General features: G+C 55.1%; 2 protein-coding genes across 5 annotated transcripts in view; one reads left to right on the plus strand and one right to left on the minus strand.

Moving 5' to 3' along the window:
- Positions 1-11,085, plus strand: part of HEXD (hexosaminidase D) — an 18,611-nt gene extending 7,526 nt beyond the window's left edge. Inside the window, exons 5-14 of one of the 2 annotated variants that reach the window (XM_021680750.2) lie at positions 1,932-2,019; positions 5,404-5,568; positions 6,160-6,343; positions 7,244-7,315; positions 7,727-7,922; positions 8,580-8,662; positions 9,548-9,626; positions 9,702-9,803; positions 10,017-10,106; positions 10,691-11,085. In XM_021680750.2, coding sequence (XP_021536425.1) covers positions 1,932-2,019; positions 5,404-5,568; positions 6,160-6,343; positions 7,244-7,315; positions 7,727-7,922; positions 8,580-8,662; positions 9,548-9,626; positions 9,702-9,803; positions 10,017-10,106; positions 10,691-10,877 — 1,246 coding nt within the window. In that variant the 3' untranslated portion in view covers positions 10,878-11,085. The remainder of the gene's footprint in view (positions 1-1,931; positions 2,020-5,403; positions 5,569-6,159; positions 6,344-7,243; positions 7,316-7,726; positions 7,923-8,579; positions 8,663-9,547; positions 9,627-9,701; positions 9,804-10,016; positions 10,107-10,690) is intronic. The other variant, XM_021680751.2, reaches the window with a different exon arrangement.
- Positions 11,086-11,255: 170 nt separating this feature from the next.
- LOC110572455 (cytochrome b-245 chaperone 1) lies at positions 11,256-16,633 on the minus strand. Of its 3 annotated transcripts, none has more exons than XM_021680747.2 (7): positions 16,558-16,633; positions 15,665-15,790; positions 14,783-14,824; positions 14,093-14,166; positions 13,394-13,490; positions 12,753-12,897; positions 11,256-12,381 (listed from the first exon to the last, which is right to left on the minus strand). In XM_021680747.2, the coding sequence occupies exons 2-7, from the start codon at positions 15,747-15,749 to the stop codon at positions 12,261-12,263; spliced, it is 564 nt and encodes a 187-aa protein (XP_021536422.1). In that variant the 5' UTR covers positions 15,750-15,790; positions 16,558-16,633; the 3' UTR covers positions 11,256-12,260. The 3 variants fall into 3 exon arrangements, with proteins under 3 accessions (XP_021536422.1, XP_021536421.1, XP_021536423.1); XM_021680746.2 differs by having other exon boundaries at positions 16,313-16,630; XM_021680748.2 differs by lacking the exon at positions 14,783-14,824 and having other exon boundaries at positions 16,313-16,630.
- Between the last annotated feature and the right edge of the window lie 4,549 nt (positions 16,634-21,182).

The raw sequence follows: 21,182 nt of genomic DNA on the forward strand, positions 1-21,182 counted from the left end.
AGGGGAACGCTGCTTTTAAGGCCACGGTTGGAACCCTCATCAGGAAAGGAAAGATTAAAGGGGGAGGGGTCAGAATCAGTCAAAGCAGATGTGGTGGCCACGGGTGCACCCGCTTGGCTTCAGAGTTATGGTGTCCATGTAAATCAGTAACACCCTAAAAAGAAAATGAGCAAAGGACATGTGGGCTGATTCCCTCCAAAAAATTAAAATGGCCAATAAGCATATGATAGTAATAAAGTGAATTAAAATGAGTGAAATGCCATTTTGGCTATCAAATTGGTGAAGGTTTTTAAAAGGTTGTGATGCTCTGTGTTCACAAGGGTGAGAAAAAGACGTCCAGCTGGTGGGCCACTCTGGAGAGAGGTTCAGCTCTGTGTGAAAACTCCGCGAGGGGTTCGTGCCCCACGGGTGTGTCCAGAGGTTAACACTGCAGTGAGCTTGCTGGAAGTTTCTGTTCTTTTCATGCTGCTCTGTTTTTCTTACGAGGCACATGTTTTGTTCATTTGTTTGTTTTTTAAGTGGAAACAATGCTAGGGTACCTGTGAAGCTTGGAAAAGGTCTATTTAAAGTCCATACATTCATAGAACTGGTTAAGAGATGGTTCAAACACACACACAGAAACTGGAACTCACCTTCTTCTTGAGATAGACTCGTGTATGAAAGCTGATGCCAGAGCAGGCAGCCAGCCCTTCCTGGGTGTCATCCGCGCCCCCCAGAGCATTCCCACCCTCAGGTGCGCTCACCGAGGTTGCTAACCCCCAGGGGGATGAGTCCCCCTGCCCCCCCTGTGTAACCTTGATGGTCTTTTAAATTTTTTTTATTAAAGGGGTCACCAGCTCCTCTGTAAAGGGCCAGTCAGTTTTGTTGTGCAGCCTGCCTGGTCTCTGCTGCAGCAATCTGGGGAGGCACGAGCAGCCAGCCATGGACAGTAATGTCAATGAGTGGCCATGGCTGAGTTCCAATAAAACTCTACTTGTGGGCACTGAAATAGGAATTTCATGTAACTTTTACATGTCATAAAATATTTTTCTTCTTTTGATATTTCTCAACCATGTTAAACTGTAGAAACCATTCTTAGGTCATGGGCTGTATGAAAACAGGCAGGTGAATTTGTCCTGAGCCCATCTGCCAACCCCTGTTGTAGAATATGATTCCTTGTATGGCCCAGTTACTTGTAAAATGACTTCAGCTTCTTTATATAGAGTTTGGTAAGAATAACTGGTAAAAACCAAACCATTACTTGAGGACATAGCAGAGCATCATTTCCCCAAATTATAGGGTGGGAATCCTCTCTGAAACCTTAGGAATATCTTTTGAGCTTTTTGGAAATAGTGACTGTACTAGTTTCCCCAGGAGAATCCCCCCCTAGAACCTGACAAGGGAGGGGGAGCATGAACAGGAGTGCAAGCGTGAACAGGAGCTGATGTGAACAGGGGCTGGAGTGAATAGGAGCTGGTGTGAATGGGCTGGAGTGTGAACAGGGCCTGGAGTGTGAACAGGGGCTGGTGTGAACAGGGGCTGGAGTGGGAACAGGAGCTGGTGTGAATGGGCTGGAGTGTGAACAGGGGCTGGAGTGAATAGGAACTGGTGTGAATGGGCTGGAGTGGGAACAGGGCCTGGAGTGTGAACAGGAGCTGGTGTGAATGGGCTGGAGTGGGAACAGGGCCTGGAGTGGGAACAGGAGCTGGTGTGAATGGGCTGGAGTGGGAACAGGGCCTGCAGTGGGAACAGGAGCTGGTGTGAACAGGAGCTGGTGTGAATGGGCTGGAGTGGGAACAGGGCCTGGAGTGGGAAGAGGAGCTGGTGTGAACAGTGGCTGGAGTATGAACAGGGGCTGGTGTGAACAGCTCCTGGAGTGTGAACGGGCTGGAGTGAACTGGAGCTGGTGTGAATGGGCTGCAGTGAACCTCTGGATGATCTTTGTCTCCTAGTCCCCCTGAAATCAAGGAGATCCTACATCTGGCTACACTGAATGAGCTAGAGGTCATTCCATTGGTGCAGACATTTGGACACATGGAGGTAAGTGGGAGGAACAGAAGTTACCTGGTGCCCAGGTGTGGGGCTTGGGGGCACACAGGCGGTGGCCAGCCACAGGCAGGGAGCAACTCTTTCTCAGAAGCCCCTGCCCTGCAAATGGCTGAAGAGCACGGAGCTCTAGGTCAGAGCAACCTCTGTCCAAGGAATGGAGGGAAGGAGCCAGTGGGGGATGCCCAATTCCCATGGAGTCCCGAGGGTCGAGTTTTCTTTTTAACTTGTATTCATCACTTAATACTGAAAGTATTTTCCCAAGCTCCTATGTGATCTTCAGAAGTATTTCTCACGTCTGCATCAGAAGATGGGCAGCAGATTAAACACAGCACTGATTTAATGGCTACAGGTTCCGTGGTTTCCTGTAATGGACACAGATGCTAGCCCTGTGGGCTGCCCTACCCCAGGTGTTCAAGCGCAGATTGCGCCAGAGGCACTGTCTTCCCGTCCAGCCATGCGCCCCTTCCCCTGCCGCAGCCGTGTCTCCTGTGCTCAGGCCCCCAGCTTTCCTGGTTGGCACTCCCTGCCGAGCTCCCTGGTCTCCTCACTTCCCGCCGCCACAGGCTGCGGCCCACAGAGCGTCCCTCCAGGTCACTAAATGTAGCGACACATTCTGGCCCCTCACCCTTGACTTGGGCTTTTTGCAGCCCCAGCTGCTCCCTCCCAGCCCCCCACCCCTGGCTGTGCTGCTTCTGCTACCCCCCCGGACACAGCGGCGGTCCCCATGACTCCTCTCAAGTTCTCCGTCCTCAGCTGACGCTCCCTCTCCAGACAGTGCCATGTCCACTCCTGCTTCCCCTTCGTCCTCATGACCACCAGAGCCTGGCTTCTCCGCCCTGTTCTGGCACCCTCATCCCCCTGCACTTCAGGCCATTGTGTGGTCCTGCTGCCCTTACTCCTGTCTCAGGTCAGCACCCACCAACCCTCTGCGTCCAGCCTGTGTGCCCGAAGGTCCCCAGTGGTGCCACTCCCACCCTTTCTCCCAGTCATTCCCCCACTCCTGCTCCTCGAGGGGCCTGCTCTGAGTGGGTTTGTTTTCTGGGGCCACTGCAGCAAAGGACCTCAACCAGGTCACTTAAACCCACAGAAGCGTGCTCTCTCACAGTTCTGGAGGCCAGATGTCCAAGGTCGGGTGTCCTCAGGGTTGGTTCCTTCTGGAGGAAGACTGTTAACATGCATTTCCTTGCCATGAGGATGTCCTCTTTGGTGAAATAACTGTACAAGCATTTTGCATGTTTCATCTTCTGAACTGTTGAGTTCTTAAGTTCTTTGGAAATTCTGGATACAAGTCTTTCATTAGATCTGTGATTTGCAACTATTTGCTCCCAATCTGTGCTTTATTTTTTCATTCCCTTAGTGTACTCAAAGAGCAAAAGTCTCTAATTTTGATGGGTCCAGTTTCTCAGTTTTGCTTTGATGGATTGTGCTTTTTGTGTCATTTCTAAGAACTCTGTCAGTCACCTGGTCGTGAAGATTTTTCCTGTTTCCTTCTAAAGTTCTACATTTATACACTTTCCACTTATGGTCCATGTTGAGTTAATTTTTATGTAAGGTGTGAGGTTCATTGTTTTTTGCGTATGCTGTGTGACCACTTGAGATGGCCAGTCATGCCAACAGCACTTACTGAAAGATTAGCCTCTCTTTAGAATTTGGAATTGCTTTTGTACCTTTGTCAAAAATCAGTTCACCTTATTTGTGAGGGTCTGAACTATTCTGTTCCATTGGTCTATGCATCTGTTCCTTTGTTGGTACCACCTTATCTTGATTATTGTAGCTTTACTGTGAATCTTAAATAAAATCAGGTAATAAGATTCCTCCAACTTTATTTTTCTTTTTCAGAGTTGCTTTGTCTATTCTGCTCCCTTTGCTTCCCCATGTGTATTTTAGACTCAGTTGTTTTTACATCTGTAAGAAACCTTGCTGGGATTGGGGCACCTGGGTGACCTAGTCTGTTAAGCGTCTGCCTTCGGCTCAGGTCATGATCTCAGGATCCTGGAATTGAGCCTGTGTTGGGCTCCCTGCTCAGTGGAGAGTCTACCTCAGATTCTCTCCCTCTGCCCCTCCCCCTGCTAGCTCGTTTTCTCTCTCTCTCTCTCTCTCTCAAATAAGTAAAATCTTTAAAAAAGTAGAAACCTTGTTGGGATTTTGATTGAAATTGCATTAAATGTAAATCAGTTTGGGGGAAAATCAGCTCTACTCTGTTGGATTTTCCAATCCATGAACATGGTATGTCAGCCTTTAATTACAATATTATTTCCCTAAGTTTTTCTTCTCTTTTTTGATCTTTTCAAGACTTCCTGTTTGTGTTTGCCTTGTAGCAGTTTGGTTATGACTTCTAGGTTTGAGTTTCTTTCCATTTATCCTGCTTGGGTTTTGTTGAGCTTCTTGGAACTCTAGATTATTTTCACTTTTGTGAAGTTTTGGGCCATGTCCTCAAGTGCTTCTGTGCCCCTTCTCTCCCCTCCACCAGGGGAGGTGTGCCTGATGTCACTGCATGGGCTTCTGAGGCTCTTGGTTCTCTCCTTTTATCTCTCTTGTTCAGACTGAGTAATTCCTGTTGGTCTGCCACCACAATCACTGTTCCTTCTGACATGTCAGGTCTGCTGTGGAGCCCATTTTTCAGTATTATTAATAGTTTCCTTTAATTCTGGGAACATTTTCAGAATAGTTTCTTTGAGTAGTCATCTGATAAATCTGATATCAAGGTCCGACTGGCTTTTTCCCTGAGTCTGGGTTCCACTTTCCAGTTTATTTGCACATCTCATGATTTTTGTTTGGAAATTGGATATTTCAGATAATACTGCGAATCTGACTTTTGCCTCTGCAGGTGGTTGTAAATTGCCTGCATTCAGTCTGCAGGGTCTGTCTCCCCAGCTGCGTGTGGCTACTGATCCCTCTGTTAGTGTTTTATTCATATTTGTATTTTTGGCCTGGCTTCCTAGGGGCCCACCCCTCTGTCTTCATGGCTGGTAGTCAGCCAGGGTCTGGGCAGTGGTGTGCTGGGGCCATGAGGACCCACCCTGTGCCGCAGGGGCTGGGGACGCTGGGAGTTCAGCCAGTCCCCCGTCTGCCTTGGCTGTGTGTGTGTGTGTGTGTGTGGTCCCCAGTCAGCCGGGGTGTGAGGAGAGTGTGTCACCACTGTGGCTCTCATGTCCACGGTCACCCCTCACATTCCAGCTGGTGGCAGCTCGATCCGAATGTGAGCCTGGCTTTAACTTTTCTCCCCGGGCCCAGATAGATCGGATGGAAAGGGCCATGAGCCAGCCACAGGCTCAGCCCGGCCCACCAGTGCTCTCTGGGGTGACCTGGAGCCAGCCCTTGCTCGGTTCAGCTGCAGGCTTCTGTCTCCCAGTGTCACCTCCCGTCTCTCCGCAGTTTGTGCTGAAGCACGAGGCTCTCGCTCACCTCCGAGAAGTAGCACTTTTCCCCAACACCCTGAACCCCCACGAGGCGGAGTCCCTGGCGCTGGTGGGAGCTATGATCAGCCAGGTCATGGAGCTGCACCCGGGTGCCCGGTGGCTCCATGTCGGCTGTGACGAGGTGGGTCCCTCAATGCTTCTTCCACCCCTGAGCCTCGCCTACCTGGCGTGTCCCTCCCAGTGCTGTAGCAGCCCCTCTTCCTCATTTCAAGGGCTCCTTGTCCCACCTTGTGGGGTATTTTCTTACATAGAAAAATAGTCCACGTGCCAAAGGACAAAGAAGAGCTGGCCGAGGAGATGTCCCCCGGTGAGGGCGTCCATCCCAGCTGACCTGTGACCTCGTGTGGGCAAAGCCATGTTGCTGAGCATGGCGAGCTGCACCCTGCGGGACGGACGAGGGCTGGGCTGTGACCCGAAACGGCCATGCTGTCCACACCCCAGCAGTGGCAGAGACCACCCCCACGTTGTTTATCTGCTTGCTGGCTGGTGGACACCTCAGTTATTTCTGCCCTTGGGCTGCTGGGAACGCTCGAAGGCAGCCTGGAGTGGAAGTTAGGTCTCGGTGAGGGAGGAGGGCCCCCTTCACCAGCCCCTCCACATGGGCAGCTGCCACTGACATCCTGGGGGACACGGCCTGAGCCAGGTCTCTCCCCAGTGCGCCCGCGGTGAGGCCGGGCGATCCGGGGCCAAACCGTCCTGTGCTTCCTTCCAGGTCTATTACCTTGGAGAGGGCGAGGCCTCGAGGCAGTGGCTGCAGCAGGAGCATAACACCAAAGCAAGACTGTGTCTGTCCCACATAAAGGCGGTGGCCTGCCACGTGCTGGCCCAGCACCCTGCCACGAGGCCCCTGGTGTGGGACGACATGCTGCGGGCCATCCCCGAGGACCAACTCTCAGGTCGGCTGGTGCATCCGCCAGGCCTCTGGTGCCGGGAGCGAGGAGGCGAGCAGCTGCTGGGGGCGGACTCTGGGACCCTTGCCCCAAAGCTCTCAGTCCAGGCGACTCCCTTAGAGCCGCTCTCCAAACTTCCTCACACAAAACTGCCATTCCCCCAGAAGGCATTTGCGAGTCTTACAGGAGTGCAGAGTGTTAGGTCTGAACCCGAGAGTAGCCACGGGGCCCTGATGGGCCTGGCCAGCAGGAGGAGGGCGATGGGGGTAAGAGGGACCCACCGGGCCTTGAGTGTCCGGTGCTCCTGGCCGCCTTGGCCTCACAGGACACTGTGGCCAGCCCTACAGGGGCTGTGGCTGAGGCTCACGTTGGCTGCTGGTCAAGGAAAGTAGCAGTCCCTCCAGCCCCAGGGCTCACCCTGTCTGAGGCTCTGGGGTGAGACCAGAGACACACCCTGTGGTCCACTCAGAGCCCCAGCCCAGAGTCTGGCCATTGCCCCAGCCTCTGGAAGCCTGGGGTGTCCTCGAGGCAGCCCCGACCCACGTGTGGCCATTTGGGTTCTCATAAGATTAGTTAGAGTTAAATCCAAGTAGCGATGTGTTCCTCCTGCACCCGGTCCCGGCGCCCCCACTGAGGCATGCAGACAGAGCATTTCCCCTGCAGGGAGCTCTGGGACCCCCGGCCGGGGGGCTCACTTTTCACAGAACTCTCAGAGTCTGGTCATTGCCAAAGTTGGCCGATGTCAGGTTGCAGCATTTACCGTCAAAAACACAGCTGTGTCGAGTCTGTACTTAAAGCGCAGGCACCCTGAACAAGTCAGCCCGGGCTCTGTTGTAAGGCCAGGACTGGGGGCTGCGGGGCTGTGTCCAGGCAGCTCTCGGCTCACAGCCGCTCTCCCGCCCCCAGCATCGGGGGTACCACGGCTGGTGGAGCCCGTGCTCTGGGACTACGGGGCCGACCTGGACGTCCACGGCAAAGGTCAGTACCCTGGCCACGGCCAAGAGACCCCGGAGCCCTGACTGCCCAGCTGGGGGCGTGCAGGGCCTCGGTCCCTTGGTTCATCAGGATCCTGCCCACAGCCTCCGCTTCCCCGAAGGCCCCTCCCCGAGTGAGCCGCGGCCAGCCGTGGGAGCACCCGGCACGCGTCCTGCGCTGGGTCACTCGCGAGACGTCCCATTCTGTCTGCTCTTTTCCTAACGAGCAGGTGGGCTAGCGGTCACCTGCACATGGCAGGTGTCTCTTCTCTTGCTGAGATTTCAGTCTGCCTGGAACTGGAGCTGGCAGCTGGGGGCTCCTCCTGCTTTCTGGTCTAGACGAGTGCAGTGTCCAAGCTTGGCGGCCGCAGCTCCTCGGACCCAGACCCATCACACCACTCACTTTCTCGCCTAGCTCTTCTCATGGAAAAGTACCGAAAGTGTGGTTTTCTCCGGCTGTGGGCTGCCAGCGCCTTCAAGGGGGCTACGGGGGCAAGCCAGGCCCTGACCCCCATCGAGCACCACCTCAGGAACAACATGCAGTGGCTGCAGGTGGCGGCCAGTGGGCCCGCGGACATGCTGCAGGGCATCGTCCTGACCGGCTGGCAGAGGTAAGGCCACGCAGGCCCTGGGGAAGCTCTCGGGCCGACCTGCCCAGGAGGGGCCGAGCAGCGCTGGTCGTCCGGGACAGACCACCCTCCTTGGCCCGTCCAGTCTGGGCCTCAGCCCTCCCTGGGGAGGGGCCGGTGCTCTAAGAGGGGAGGAGCCTGGGGACCTAACACCCCCGCAGCCATCCCCCAAACTCTGCAGAGGGGACGCCACTCAGGGTGTCCGGGGCCACGACACACCCTGGTCCCCTCTGCACTGTCAGCAGCCTCACACATAACTTGTCTCACGTACGGCCAGCATGAGACGGATTTTATCTCTTTAGGGATTTAGCGCCATTTGAAAAGTGAGCTGCAAGTGAAGCCCTGTTCCTGGCCAAGTCCTAGCCACAGGTCCATGCCTGCGATTGGGAGGGCAGAGGGGGAGGCAGCTGGAGGCCCCCGCCCGTGCCCTGCCGACCCTCAGGCCTCCCACAGCGGAGTCAGGGTGGCCACCGCAGAGCAGTAAGCCCCAGGCAGGGCCTCTGGGTGGCACATGTCCAGAGGCAGCAGCCCACTCTGTGGGAGCTTCTCGAGGCCTGTCCCGCGTGCCGGGAGAGCGTGCAGGCATCTGCTGTGCGGGCACGGCGGCGGGAGCTGAGCGGCCCTCTCCCGTGGACCTAGGTACGACCACTTCTCTGTGCTGTGCGAGTTGCTGCCCGTGGGAATCCCGTCCCTGGCCGTCTGCCTGCAGTCACTGCTCCACGGTACGGCCCCTGCTCCTCCCGGGGGGCGGGGGCGCGGGGCGCGGGGCGCACAGCCCGGTGCCGGATGCCCCACTGCGCCTCCTTGGAGCTGGACTGTGGTCTTCCTCCCCAGCGGAGCGGGGCTCGGCCGCCCACCCCCCGGCTGCCCCCAGACGCAGCAAGCCCGTGAAAGCAGTTCGCGTGGGTGGGTGCAGAAAAGGCCTCTGCTGAATGCCTGGCTGCCCGGTGCCGGCCAGGGCACCCCCACTCAGGCAGAGACCTGGGCTCGCGGGGGCGACGCGGGGTGCACGGGGCCTGGCTGCCCACCGCTAGAGGCCACACACAGTGGCATGAGGACGGACGCTGAGCCTTCCCTCTACGTGATGCCCTCTGAAGCATTAGCTGTGAACTGTTCAGGGAAAGGTGCGGGGACACCGCGGCCGCCTCTGCTGTTGACACGGTGCTGGCTACCACTGCCCACCTCAGAGGCGGGCGCCGCTGCCACGGAGCCCTCCCCTCTGTGGAGACGGGCCTCCTGCCCCACCAGCTGCTCCCGCGCAAGCCTTGCTGGCTCGTGTCCGTTGTTCTGGAATAGTCCATGTGTGAGCAACCGCGCTTGCCAGGTGCTGCGTACGTCCCGCACACCTGTGGGCGCGCCGGCCGCACAGGCTGGTGGGCCCCTCGTGATGGTGCCGCTCTGCATCTGGTTTTCTCGTTTTTACCGTGGTGAGCCCGTTTCATGTGTTGCATCAGCAGCCCCGTCCCCGAGGTCTCCTTGGGGCTGGCACGTGCACGCTGACCTCCTCGGTCACTCTGCCTGCCACCAGGCCTGCGCGGTGGTGCAGGGCCCAGCCTCTCTCCCCTCCAGAGGCCCCGCTGACCATCTCCGTCTGTGCTTGGTTGCAGGAGATTTTGCCGAAGACGTTAAAGCAAAAGTGGAGAACTTTCTTGGGATTTCTAACCTAGAAATAACTGATTTTACAAGGTAAGCCCCCCCACCCCAGCCCTGCCTCTCCCCTCGCATTGGGACCCCCATCTCAGCACGACGGCTCTCGTGCAGTGAGGGGGCCGGCTCCTTCCCTGGCAGCGACATCCTGGCCCTTGTCACGCACGTCGGCCTCCACCTGCGCAGCTCTGTGGACGCGCTGCTGGAGAGGGACAGGTGAGTGGGCAGGGCCTGAGCCCTCCCCCACACTCCCAACAGGACAGGGTGAGGGTGGCCTGTCCTATACAGAGACTTTCTGGGGGGAACCAGCTTTTTAAAATTTCTACCAGACTCTTTTAAGTTTTTTCAAAGGTGTTATTTTAAAACCACCCTGAGGCTGCCCTGCTAGCTGCAGAGGGTCCACCAGCGTGCGTGGGTCTGCCCCCCCAGGTACGTGACCGGCTGGTTCAGCTCCTACCACCGCAGGCGGAAGCTCATCCACCCGGTCATGGTCCAGCACATCCAGCCCCAGGCGCTCAGGTTAGTTGCCCCCCCCCCCATTTCCTGGCAGTGCCCACCCCCAGGGCTGCATGTCCTCTGGGGCTACCGGCTTTGAACCAAGACGAGCTTTCTAGGTATTGCAGCCGTGAATTCCTAGGTGAATCAATTTTGCTGAATCACCTGTCCCGTAAGCGTTCGAGGAGCCAGGGCCTTCCTAGCCTAAAAGGGTGAGGGTCACTGAATGCCCCGGGCAGGGTCCAGGGCTCATCCTGGCCAGCCAGCCCTCCCTGCTGCTCTCCTGGCTCACAGCTCTGAGCTGAGGCCAACACAGTGTCCCCACTGAGTGAAAGATGCTGTCCGATGTCGGCAGGTTCACGCCTAAAGACAAACCCTGCCAGCCAGTTGTCAAAAGCATTCTAGTTTCAGATGTGAAAACATAACTCACTTATTCCCAACCACCCCGTGAGGTGGGCACTAATAGCCCCGTTTTATGCATGGGTAAACTGAGGCATAGAACCGTACTGACCCGTGGGGTTGTGCAGCATGTGAGTGTAGTGCATAGGCTGTGAGCTGTCACCCAGGGGTGCTCGCCAGGCGGGCTCACCACTGGCTGTGTTGCTCAGCCTCCTGGCCAGGTGGAGCACCTTGGTGCAGGAGCTGGAGGCCGCCCTGCATCGCGTCTTCTACCCAGACACCGTGGAGGAGTGGCTGGAGGAGAACGTGCAGCCCAGCCTGAGGCGGCTACAGGGTTTGCTACAGGACCTCAGAGAGGCAGCCAGCCCCAGGCCGCTCGCAGCTCAGGACCCCTGAGGCGTGGGGCCAGGCACCCCTGTCCAGCTGCGTCCGGCCTCCCACTGTACCCGGGACCACCTGCAACAGGCCACACCCACGGTGCAGACATTTCTCGCTGGGAAAGACGAGTGGGAAATGTCCAAGAAGGACACACGCTGAGGCCTGCTTACTGATCCGCATGTAGAACCTGTTGGCTTGAAATAAAAAGGAGAGTGGGAGCTAGAACTCCTGCTAGTGGGACTCAGACTTCGCTCCTCCCATGGGTCCTGCACGGTGGTCCCGAGACTCTTCTCACCCTGCAGGCCCAGCAAAGGTAAAGGGGAGCCAGCCAAACAGATCCCTCCACAACTCAGGGCATCCTCCAGTCGGGATGATCACACCAAAAACCAGTTACAACATTTCATACTTTATTTTAGAAAAAGAAGGCTTTCAGATTTTACCACTTTAAAACCTAACTTTGGCATGTGTAAATGACTGCATCCCCAAACTAGAGCTGTTGGTGACCTCTGCTAAGAAGAGGGTGGGTCTCTGGGGAGACCCACCCTCTTCTGCAGTGCTCCCCAGCCAGTCCTAGGCATAGCTCCTGAGTGCCCGCTCAGAGGTGCCCTTGCTGCCCCCACCTCTGTGGGGGCTGCTACAGCAGCCCTGGGCCCACGTCCTGCCTGGGTTCCTAAGGGAGCTGCCCTCGTCTAGGGCCTGCATGAGGCCTCCCCCACCCCATGAAAGCCCAGCTGCAGGCCCAGCTGGACAGGTGCTGTCTGTGGGCTGGGAGGCCTTGGGAGTGGCTGCAGTGCACATAGTCAGATGGGACCCTCAGCGTCCGCCCTGGGCCCTACAGACCCTGGGCAAGCACCGCACTCTAACCACTGAGGACGTTGAGCCCGAGAAGGGCTACAGCATGTGGGGTAGGACCCACTGGGATTCCCACGGACAACTTGCGAGTGTGGCTGTCGTCCTAGCATCCTCAGAGCCTAACCCAGCCACTGGCCCTGGGCCCACCTGCTAAAGCCTTGCTCTCACTGGGGAGCTGAAATGCTGGGGGAGCTGGTTCTGGCGAACCTCCCTGCCGCCCCCCCCCCCGCCGGGAGCCTGGGCATCCCTCCCCATTTCAGAGACCTGATCCCCACACAGCTGGTGGGGCAGTGGGGTACATGTGCCCTCACGCCCCACCCACACCACCCAGGCTGGGGCCAGCCATCTGATGCCAGGAGGAGGCAGCTCTGAGGCCTGCAGAAATCAGCCTGTGGTTTTGCTCAGAGGGCGGAAGCAAGCAGCAGGAATGGCTGAGGGTCCCACCCTGGCACTGCCAGGGACACACCCAGGCGCTGGAAGACGACTTGCCAGTGGCCCATCAGGCCTATCAGGGCACCACCAGAACCAAGGCCAGGGGCTCTGTGGGCATCAGCTCTGGCTCCCTGGGCCATCAGCCTCGCTGTCACTGCTCTGAGACAGCTCCACAGGACTCTCCAGGCGGTGCAGTTCCAGGAAGGTGGCAATAAGCTTGGCGATGGCTTCCACGTCACTGGGCCAGGCCGACACCAGGAGGAAAGGCACGTTACCATGGCGGACGTGCCTGCTGCCCCCACCATTCTCCTGCTGGACCACCCACCTCTGCCACCTCCAGGGCTCCCCTCTAGGACATGGTGCCTTCTGTTCTGGTCCCCACCTCACCTGACCCCAGCCCTGCCCTCTGTCCTCATGGAGACTCTCGTCCCCGTCCCCTCTGTCCCTGTGGAGACTCCCAACATTCCCCTCGCAGCAGGGGCAGGCCACGTTCCTCCAAGTCCTCTCCATGGGCCCAGCCACGAAGTCCACTATGGGGGCCACCTGATGGGAGGGTTAGGGGCACAGGCAGCCAGCTGTGGCCAATCAAGTCACCTGCCCAGAGCTTACCTGCGGTGGCCCATGACAGCATTCTGGGTGAGGGGGTGGGAGAAGCCTGTTGCAAACCGCAGCACCACCACGTAGCCCTTCCCGAAATACCGGACTTTCTCCTCCTCCACGTTCACATCCCGGATGTCATTCAGCAGGACCACCACTGCGGGTGGGGGTCGGTCAGGGGTCCCCTCCTACCCACCTGCCCCTCCCGCCTGTGTGCTGGGCACAGCCACTCTGGGGCCACTCTCCAGAGGATGGCGTCACAGGTCCGTGGCCACAGCACAGGCTTGTGCAGAGAGCGCCATCTGGGTGAGGAGGGGCATCCAGCACACCCGTGGTCACCTTGGAAAGCCTGCCCGTGCTCCCATGAGCAGCAACACATCAGGGACGGGCTAAGGTCTGTGTTGCCCGTCTTTCTGCTTCATCTTCCCCCAGCCGTTGAAAAATGCCTTCCTAGTGCCTAATGACCAGCCACTGAGCTAGAGGCTGCCAGGCAATGTCCGGGGTCACCCTGTGTCACCCAGCGGCCAGCTCGGACCCACCCCATTTCTGGGCCTCAGGCCTGGTCTCTGCGGTCTCGCTCACCACCCTCCATCCAGTCTGGAATAACCAGCCTCCTGCCGCACCCTGTGTCCCGTACACTCTGCATGCCTCACCTTGGTCGTGGCCAGTTCTGAAAAGAGTCAGCAGCTTCCTGTACAAGCTGAATGTCTGCAGAACCACCTGCCCAGTGCTCTTGTTGAACACAGCTTCCTGGAAAACCGGCCAGAAGGGGATCATCCTGCTGCGGGCCTGTGTGTGTGCAGGCCAGCCACATGTGGAACTTCCAGAGGGGGGCCTGGACTCGCAGGAGCGGACACTCGGGAAGACACCCAGCTCTGCCAGAGCCGAACACCCACAGCCAGACCCTCCCGGGCTCCTGTCTGTCGGGAGCACAGGGCCGCGGGTGTAGAGAGAAAGAGGGGCGTCTAAGCAGGTGCTCTCCCCAAGCAAAAGGGAAGTACAGCAGCTGAGGTCATCAAACAAAGGAATAGAGATCAAAGTTTGGAGGTCAGAGAGCACCCAAGTCCTGTGGTTCCTCATGAAAGGGACCAAGGCACAGGGGAGACTGCTGGCCACCAAGAGAGACGGACTGGCCCTCATTCTGTTCTGTGCTATTGGCAACATTAGGGAGTAAAGAATTTTGGTGGAAACAGTCATGAAGAGCTTCTATGAGAAAAACAGCTTCAGAAAATTCCTCGGCCCAGAAACCACTAAGCTAAGGTTTCCGGATGGGGAGTGTGTGAGGCCCCAAAGCCTCTCCTCCTGCTGTGATTCCCATTGCACCCTCCCACCCTCACCTGTGCTGGCCTTACCTCCCAGTCCTCCAGGTTCTGCACGGCCACGAACAGGCAGCCCGTGACATAGAAGAGCTTCCAGCCCAGACTATCTGAAGAGCAAACACAGCACACAGCCGGGTGAGGGACAGCAGCAGAGAGGTGAAGGCCAACATGCCATGGGGGGCCCTCCCCAGCTGACACTGGGCAGGGGCGGCATCTGGGGCTGGCTGACCCCGACCCAGGGTGGCCACCCGACACTGCTGTCACGCAGAACCACGTGTGAAATGCTCGGCCAGCTCTGTGCACCCTCTGCTGTCCCTCCAGTGTCTGCTGGACACAGGAGTCAGGGCTGACCCGGCTCTGCCGATCATGGCGCAGTTTGTGATACTGGAGAGAGGAACCTGCAGGGGTGGCTGGAAGTGTGGCTCAGCCTGCAGCAGAGCCTCAGGCAAATACGAGAGAGCACCTTCTTGAAGACTGTGTCATGACACAGGAAAGTGCTTCAGATACAAGAAGGGAAAAGCACAGGCTGCACGGGACAAGCGTATTAGGAAGGACACACCAGCACACGGAGCTGGGGCTGCACGTGCGAGCCAAGAGGCAGAGGCGCCTGTGGCCCCAAAGGCTGGGCCTCGGTGAGCACCACAAATGGTGGGTTCCCTCTCTTTTCTCTATTTCCCAAACAGCCAAGGAAGCTACTGGGGGCGGGGGGGTGATGCATCTCACCTCCACTGTAGTACGCAGCAGCCAGACCAATCGACAAGATTCCTGCAGAGAAAAGAAAGCAAGTGCCTCCCTATTGGGCCACCACGAGCCCAGAGCCCCCTCCTCCCAGGAGCCACAGGCCCAGACAAGTAGGCCCTCCCTGGTGCCAGGGATGGCTGGGGGTGGGGGGCAGGGGGACAGAAGACCACCAGGCTCAGAAGTGGGGGAAACAGCCAGGAAGTGCACTCAGAAACGGGGCAAATGCCATTCATAGGATTCCCTAAATACGTTCCTCTACCCGAGGCTCCAGAGCTGCTGGGAAACCAGACAGAGCAGCCGACAGCAAGGGTTTTACTCCAACAGCATGTGGTGTGGAATGAACATAAGATGTAGGTAAAGAATCACAACATGGCACGTGAAGCGGAACAGGCAGGCAGCCACATGCAGGGTCACGGGAAAGATGGACCAGAGACAAGCTGCTGAAGGCACAGCCACGCCCCTCTTCATATGTCCGATCCCATCAACACCACGCGCTGCCCCTCCAGTGCAGGACCCTCTGATGGACAGTGAGAGGGACGAAGGAAAAAATGGGAATGAACTGTGGCCCATCACGTAAGCCTCTTACACCTGCAACCAGGCGTATGGAAGCAAGTAAAAAGAATACGAGGACCTCAAAAGAACATGCACAATATTAACATTAAGATATTAAGTGGTGAAAAAAAGGACAGATCCTCTGTAAAGGCACGCATGTAGGGCAAAAGCTGTGCACATAGGGTAAAAGCTGGAAGATACAAAATAGCAAAACAATTGCTATACTTGGGGGTAACAGAACAGAGGACAGTTTCATTTCCATCTTCTTTTAAGTTAGATTTTTAATCTGAGGGAAAATACGGAAATCCTTACCAACAAGCAAAGACCAGGACCTGATGCCTGGAGCCCTCTTCAGATGGAGGCAGGAGCCGGTGCGTGACTCCACCCGCATGTACATCCCTGGACTGAGCGCGCACCACTCTCGACAGGAGACAGGGGCTGGGGAGGGCAGACACACCACAGCTGGAGTCCTCACGCCAATGCCTGCTCACAAGCGCCCAGCTCCTCACCAGCCTGGAAGCCAGTCAGCTGCGGTCTCCGCAGTCCCCCAAGGACCCTTTCCTCTGCAAGGCCCTTCTCTGCTCAGTTATGCTGATTGCACGGGGGCTACTTGCCCAGCTCAGTACTCGCAAAGCGTCGACAAGCACTTGACCACCAGCCGGCCCGTCCTACCTGGAAACCGCAGTCCTCGGAAACCGTTAGCCCTCAGCTGCATTCAAGCTTCCGACACCCTCGCAGAACCTATCAGAATGCCCTCATTTCCCTCTGCTGGCCTCCACCCAGAAGGGGAACTGAAAGTCCCATCGTGGGCTGAGTCTCCTCCGGCCGCTGGGACAACAGGCCACGCGCGGCGGAGGGTCGGGAGCGCCCCAGCACCCGCTGAATGCACGCAGAGCGCGGGCTGGGCACCCAGTTCTGGGTAGCTTTCCAGACACTGCAGGGAAGTCAAATCAAACTTACGACAATAAAGGGCGGATTCAGTTGATACACACGAGTGCCGGGTCTTGGTCCAGCGCCCGGCTACCCCCGACGCAGGCGGGCCGGGTCACGCCGGTCGGCAGCTCCGCCGCAGCCGGACCCACCAGGCCCCGCGCGCCCGGCCCGCTTCCCGCAGCTCTGAGACGCCCCGCCACCGACGCGTCGCCCGCCCGGGCCGCTCGCCGCCCGCCCGCTGCCCGCGAAGACGGCCCGACCCCCGCGCCTACCGAGCACTAGACCCCGCGGGCGCGGGCGCAGGGCCGGGACCTGGGGCGGGCGGCCGGCCGCCGACTTCCGGGGTTGGGGGCGGGACCGCAGACTTCCGGACTGTCGGGGGCGGGGTGCCTGACTTCCGGCCCCCGCGGAGCGGGCGGGGCCGACTTCCGGGGGCTCGGCGGGGCTGTGGTTGACTTCCGGGCTCCAGGGAGCGAGCGGGGCCGACTTCCGGGTTGGGGCGGGGCTGGGGCAGGACCTCGTCCTCACCTCAAGGCGGGGGAATAAGCGGTTCCTGAGTATCCCGGGTGTCGTGGGGAAGCACCGCTAGCAAATGCGGGCAGGAAGCAGGTGGCCTGTGCTGGTGACGGCCGCCACCTGAGGACGTCTGGAGGGTAACTGAACCCTAGGAAGTCCGTAAAGGTAAATTATGCCTCAAATAAAAGGGGCGCCTGGGTGGCTCAGTCGGTTAGGCGTCTGCCTTCTGCTCAAGGCTCCAGCCCCGCCTCGGGCTGCTCGCTCAGCGGGGTGTCTGCTACTCCCTCTCCCCACCCCCAGCTCGTGCTCGCTCTCAAATAAAATCTTTTAAAAAATAAAATGACAAAAATGGGAAGTATCTGAAGGTAATCTAACAACAGATGTGTACAAGCTAAGGCAAAAATTGTAAAGTCTAGTGACACTGAAGTAGAGATAAGATAGTTGTTCATGCGTTGACAAGTCATCTAAAAGACAAATTCTGCTAATTTGATCTGTAGATTCAGTGCAATCCCAGTAAAATGTTAACCTTAACAGTAACACTGCCCGCCGTTTCACCAGCAAAGAAGGGGTGCTCTGTATTAGCAGAGAATCCCAACCCAGGACACACAGGTTCCACCACAACCACAGACAGGCACGTCCGGAGAGTAAACAGAGGAGGCTCTTTTTATAAAGGGGGGGGGTGAATTGTTGTAAACAGAAAGTCCATTGGAGTAAGCTAGGAGCTGGAAGTGTGGTGGCTTCTCATTGGCTGGGCTGTGGCCGCCTCCCATTGGCTGGACAGTGGCCCTCTCTCATTGGCTGGGCTGTTGTCAGAGACTTGCAGTAGGAAAGACAGTTTTCTCCAGGAAAACCTTGCAATGGCGACGGAGGTGGCCTACCTGCTCCACCAAAACACCACCTTCCCTTACTGCGGAAAGATGAGGACCGAAGCAGGACTCAATCCCGTGGTCCCTGGTCAGGACCCTAAATTGCCTTTCCAATTCTGAGCAGATGAAGGGAAGGGCCCTCCCTGAAACAGGAGAGCCTCCACCACAGTCACTGCCCACCTCCCCGAGTGCTCTCCAAAGCGGGTGGTCGAGTGCCATGTGGGGTGCTGGAAGAACAGAGGAGAGCTTCGGTTCCCATCGTTCTCTTTTCTTGTTTATTCTCCATGTGTTTTATAACTTACATAAGATGAGTACAACGGTACATAGTCCTTATAAAGAAATACATGTACATCGGTGTGCATAACCCTAGAAGATTTACCAATATAAGCACATGATCAAAAATTTGGAAACGACTTTTTTACTTTACCAGTCTGCTTCAGATACTCTCTGCCTGTGGTTCCCAAACCTGAGCAGGCATGAGAATCACCGGGCAGGTTTTTGAAACACAGATTGCTAGCACCTGTTCCCAGTGGTGTGTGGGAGCGTAAAATTTAGATGTTGCTAATACTGCTGGTCCCGGAGCCACAGTTTGAGACCATTACTCTTGCTGCAGCAAAACTGGGCAGCGTCTGAACACAGCAGGCTCCCTGACCTGACCCCTCAGCTCACATTCCATCTTCCTGAAATGGACTTCCCCTACACCATCTTGAAGGTCTATTTGAATTGTTAGTACCTTATTTAAGTCCTTCCTGCTTGCTGCAACTGGAAGTGATCTTATTCCTCAGAATTTAGGTAGAACTGAGATGATACCCAGGAAATTCTACTTTGCGTTACATTTTATTTGCATAATTTCACCTTTTCTACTAGATTATATGCTATTTAAAAATGAAGCCTGCACTGGACTCTTACAAATGTTAAATGTGTGAACAAATGACAGTTAATTTGGTTAGAATCCTGCTGAATATTGGTAGTAGCAAGACTGGAAATACAATATCCATAAATAGGGGACTGAGTGAATAAAACTGTATATTGTGCCAATTATTAATGCATTCTATCTCAGCTCTAAATTCAAACTTCATTGCCTGATCCATGAAAATGGATCTGAGCCCTCTATTTTTTGTGTACTCTCTGGCATGATGCTAAACTTTGTCAATAGAGGGTGCTGGAGAGACACTGCAGGAGGAAGAGCTTTTCTTCCTGCTTCTGCTGTGCGGGGTCTGCAGGCTCCTGCAGCCCCCAGGCCTTCTCCAGCATCCAGCTCTTACAGTGCACACTGGTCAGCAGTAACCAGTACCCACCAGCTTCCCCTCACAACCCCTTGAGTGGTTTTGTAGAAAAGTACCTCTAGTGAGATCCCTTCTGTGGGAAAAAACCTTTCCCCAGCACCCTGCAGAGAAGATTTCCAGCAAGTTCCATCACTGCGACATCTGACAGCTTCTCTGCCATCCAGTGAGCCAAAGGCGGCCTTCTCCAACAGTCTAGATCTCATCCCTGGGGATAGTGAGCTCCTCATTGTCATAGCCCTGGTTGGGGTGGCTGTGGTTACTCCTTGTTTCTTACAATTCTTGCATTCTTTATAGTCTCATTTCTCTCTACTGGCCAATCCCTCACTCCAATCCCCAGTTATTGCTAATAATTCTTTATATTAAACTCTGTTCAAATTACTGTGTGCTTTCTCTCTCCTGATTGGACCCTGTGAAATACATATATCCTCACGAAGGAATGAGGAATATCTCTATACATTGCTATGGCATGCTCTCCAGCATGTATTGTTGAATGATAAAAGCAAGATGGAGAAATGTGTGTAAGGTACTATCACTTAAGGGGGTGTACAGGATGCAAATATATATTGAAATGTAATATGTAAAATGTGTTTTTATTCTGCATAGTAGAGTTAGTTAGCATAGTGTGAGACTTTTTATGTACGTAATATGAGACCATGCAAATGAGTATGTTAGGTAGGTACTACTGGGAACCAGGAATTTCAGACAGGAGTAATGGATGTGAGGTCAATAAGATCAATTATTTAGAACCCTGTATTCCTGGATTTGAATTAGAAGGACCAGTGTGGGGGCGCCTGGGTGGCTCAGTCGTTAAGCGTCTGCCTTCGGCTCAGGTCATGATCCCAGGGTCCTGGGATCGAGCCCCGCATCCGGCTCCCTGCTCAGTGGGAAGCCTGCTTCTCCTTCTCCCACTCCTCCTGCTTGTGTTCCTGCTCTCGCTATCTCTCTCTCTCTGTCAAATAAATAAATAAAAAATCTTAAAAAAAAAAAAAAGAAGGACCAGTGTGAGTTCATAATTATTTTGCTTTAAAAAATACATGTGTCTTCATGCTGTCCACTGAAAAGTCCTGGAAACAATGACCAATGCAGTAGCAATGAGCAATTGTAGGATCCATTCTGTGGTTTTTAAATACCAATTCCTACTAAAGGAACCAGGCTTTTTGGAGAAAGAACTGATTTCAAGTCTAAAACAGGAAATGTACAAGCAAATGTATCAAAAAGCAAAGGGACTGTTAGCATTTGAGCATCTTTTCAAAAAAATTTTGGAGCCTAGCTGAAGAGATTCTCTTTGCAAAAAAGAAAAAAAGAAAAAAAGGATTTGAGTATCAATAAGAACAATAATTCAAATGAATTGAAAATCTTCAACCATTTAAATCCATAACTCTTGGGGCACCTGGGTGGCTCTGTCAGTTAAGCGGCTGCCTTCAACTCAGGTCATGATCCCAGGGTCCTGGGATCAAGCCCTGTGTTGGGCTCCCTGCTCTGCGGGAAGCCTGTTTCTCCCTCTCCCTCTGCCCCTCGTGTTCCCTCTCTCACTGTGTCTTTCTCTGTCAAATAAATAAATAAAATCTTTTTTAAAAATCTGTAACTTTTTATTTTTTTAAACGTGAAACCCAACATGGGACTTGGACTCACAATCCTGAGATCAAGATGCTGAGCTGAGATGCTCAACCGACTGAGCCACCCAGGAGCCCCCCAAATCCGTAATTCATAATGATCTATTTTTAAATTCTTTGTTCACTTTCAGAGGATGCTGAGAAAGGAACTTGGATTTTTTTTTTTTTTTACCAATTTATACATTCATCTTGCCTTTCTTTATAAAACTTACAACAGAGTAACCAAATAGTGGATGAGAGGAATTTCTCATTATGAAAGTATTCCTGGGGCGCCTGGGTGGCTCAGTCGTTAAGCGTCTGCCATCGGCTCAGGTCATGATCCCATGGTCCCGGGATCGATGGGCTCCCTGCTCAGCGGGGAGTCTGCTTCTCCCTCTCCCCCTGCTTGTGCTCGCTCTGTCTCAAATAAATAAATAAAATCTTTAAAAAAATATATTCCTGCTAATAAATTAATAAGAAATGGTAGGATTAAAACACTGCTGTCATGAATGAATGGATCTATGCAGTTTTATCAATGGGCGCTAATTAATATCACAGGAAGGAGTTAGTGTAGCCTCCTGATGGAATTACACAACAACATCTATGAAACAGTCTTGCCAAAAAATTTAACCTGGGA

The sequence above is a fragment of the Neomonachus schauinslandi genome, chromosome 15 (assembly GCF_002201575.2).
Source record: "Neomonachus schauinslandi chromosome 15, ASM220157v2, whole genome shotgun sequence".
NCBI classification, from domain to species: domain Eukaryota; kingdom Metazoa; phylum Chordata; class Mammalia; order Carnivora; family Phocidae; genus Neomonachus; species Neomonachus schauinslandi.